Source organism: Eimeria tenella, genomic scaffold (assembly GCF_000499545.2).
Source record: "Eimeria tenella Houghton genomic scaffold, Eth_scaff1170, whole genome shotgun sequence".
NCBI classification, from domain to species: domain Eukaryota; phylum Apicomplexa; class Conoidasida; order Eucoccidiorida; family Eimeriidae; genus Eimeria; species Eimeria tenella.
The window spans coordinates 1-2,741 of record NW_013543641.1 but is presented as its reverse complement, the minus strand read 5'-3'; the positions used below and the strand labels follow the sequence as shown (position 1 = coordinate 2,741).

Genomic DNA, 2,741 nt, shown 5'->3' with positions numbered 1-2,741 from the left:
CAGCAAGTAGTGCCTCCTCTTCCCTCGCGCTGCGGCGGCTCAGCAGCAGCAGCAGCAGCTGGAAGTCAACCAAGCCTTCTGCTGCTTCGTCCAGCAGCAGCAGCAGCTGCTGCATCAGCACAGAGTCTGCAGCAAGGCAAACCCCCGCTTGCAGCAGTAAACGAGAAACATCATCAGCTGTCATTCGAAACCTGCCGTCGCTGCCGCTGCTGCTGCTGCTGCTGCAGCTGCTTCTGTTGCTGCTGGCAGAGAGCTCGTGTGACTTTAGCGAGTACAGCAGCTGCTGCAGCCGTCGGGCGACACCCCCAACACTACTCTCAGCAGCAGCAGCAGCAGCAGCAGCTGCTGCTGCTGCTGCTGCTGCTTCTGGTTGCTCATATCGCTGCTGCAGCAGCCCAGTAACAACAGCATCTGCTGCTGCTCTGCGACGTTCAATGTACTCTGCAGCAAGCTGTAGGGACACTTCTTCATCTTTTTCTTCCTGCTGCTGCTGTTGCTGCAGCAGCAGTAGCTGCTGCTGCTGCGGCTCGTGCGACAGCTGCAGCAAGGCTTGGCTAGCCTTCCTGCTGCTTGGCAGCTGAAGCACAGCTGCAGGGCTGCTGCAGTCGCTTGCAGCAGCAGCTGCTGCTGCTGCTCCTGTTGCTGCGTCGTCAATGTTTGCAGACGGGCAGCGGGTCGAGGCGTAGCCCCCGGGGGTGAGCGCCTCAGTTGCTGCTGCTGCTGCTGCTGCTGTTTTGAACCCAGCAGCAAACGTGGGCTGCAGCAGCAGCTGTTTTAAAGGCTGCTGCGCTCCTCGCTGCTGCTGCAGCAGCGCATGCACAAGCCGCTGCCCTTCACCTATGCTCATTCCGACCCAGGCGAGCTGCGACTGCAGTGAGCTGCAGCAACAGCAGCAGCAGCAGCAGCAGCAAGCACAAAGGAGAATTCCACTGCGATCACCCCAGATATCAAGAGCAGCAGCCACAACAGCAGCAGAGACAGCAGAGACCACAGCAGCAGCAGCAGCAGCAACGGCTACAGGCGAGTGTGCAGCAGCAGCAGAAGCAGCAACAGCAGCAGCAGCAGCAGCTAAAAGTGACCTACCTGGCTGCAACGTAAACTGTATAGGCCCTTGCATGCGGCGAAGGGCGGAGCCCCTTCATATTAAGCAGCCGCTTTTGCTGCAGCTGCTGCTGCTGCTGCTGCTCAGCAAAGAGAGCAGCAAGCCTCGAGCCGGAAACATCTAGGCGGAGAAGTGCGCGGTGAGCAGCAGCAAGGGTCGCATCCCCTGCTGCTGCTGCTGCTGTGGCTGCAGCAGCAGCAGCTGCTGCTGCTGCTGTTCCTGCTGCTGCTGCTGGATACTTCGGAGGGGTGCGCGGCCGCGGCTGGCGCAGCGGCTGAGGCAGCGAGGCCTGTCTCTCATCTTCCTGCTGCAGCAGCAGTTGCTGCTGCTGCTGCTGCTGCTCAAGTTGCTGCTGCGGCGGCGGGCGCTGCTGCTGCTCCTGTTGTGGCCGATGTTGGAGTCGTTGTTGCTGCTCATCCAGCTCCTGCAGTCTTTGCTGCTCTGGTAATTCTTGAAGCTGTTCTTCTAGCTGCTGATGCTGCTGCTGCTGTTGCTGCTGCTCCAAGTGCTGCTGCTGCTCAGAGTGCTGCTGCTGCTCCCGATTCTGCTGCTGCTGCTGCTGCTGCTGCACACAGTGCTGCTGCTGCTCCCGATGCTGCTGCTGCTGCGGTCGCTGCTGCTGCTGCTGCTGCTGCAGAGAAGCCTCGAGATTCCGAATGCATGCAGCTGAGCCCGCAAGAATGCGCAACCTGCAGCGCAGCAGCGGCTGCTGCGTGGGGAGAGACAGCAGCACGAGTTCTTCATCTGCCACCAGCAGCAGCCCCTTTTGCTGCTGCTGCTGCTGCTGCTGCTGCAAGGCAGACAAGTCCTCAGGCAGGGGCATGTGCCCCAGGCCAACGCACTTCATTCCTGCAGCCAAATATCCCCCACTCTCAGCTGCAGCAGCAGCAGCAGCAGCTGCTGCAGTTGCTGTTGGGGCATCAGCAGCAAGCCAAGCTTCCAAAGTCAAGCGGCGTGGAAGGCCTTGCCTTAAAAGCAGAGGAGAGAAAAGAGCTGCTGCTGCTGTTGCTGCTGCTGCTGCTGCTCCTGTTTCTGCTGCTGTAGACCTGACCCAAAACGGCTCCGGCGATACGAGCCACGCAATGTCCTCGCTGCTGCTGCCACTGCCACTGCTGCTGCTGCTGCTGCTGCCACTGCTGCTGCTGCTGCTGCTGAAAACAGCGGCTACTGGCCGCGAGACAACGCGAGTCGTGCTGCTGACTCTGCATGCAAACTGCAGCAGGCTGCTGCTCTGGGGCTGCAGCAGGTGGACGTCCTGCAGCAGCATCGCCAAATGCGCAGCTCCTGTTGCCATCGTTGCTGCTGCCGCTGCTGTTGCTGGTGCTGGTGCTGCTGCTGCTGCTGCTGCTGCTGCAGGGGATGCAAGGCCTTTCAAGTGGAGGCGCTGTTCTGGGGCATGCGGTGTGGGGGGGACAGAAGGAATCAATTCCTCTATCTCATCTGCTGCTGCTGCTGCTGCTGCTGCTGTGCCAGCTGCGGCGCGGGGGCACCTTGGTAGTACACCAGGAAGGGGCCCAAGGCTGCTGCTTTGCTGCTGTCCCTGCTGCTGCTGCTGCTGCTGCTGTTGTAGATGACGACTCAGCGAACTCGGCAGCTGCGCATGCACAAACAGCTGGCCAGCGGGTGGATTTCGTTGCAG

The 2,741-nt window shown here is 60.8% G+C and overlaps 1 protein-coding gene across 1 annotated transcript; it reads right to left on the bottom strand.

The window, feature by feature from the left end:
* Positions 1-1,083: 1,083 nt before the first annotated feature.
* Positions 1,084-2,696, bottom strand: ETH_00008100 (uncharacterized protein; the record flags this gene model as incomplete). The annotated part of the gene is made up of 1 exon (XM_013378920.1): positions 1,084-2,696. A coding segment is annotated over one exon (1,613 nt), but the record flags the coding sequence as incomplete, so codon positions are not given.
* Positions 2,697-2,741: the final 45 nt, after the last annotated feature.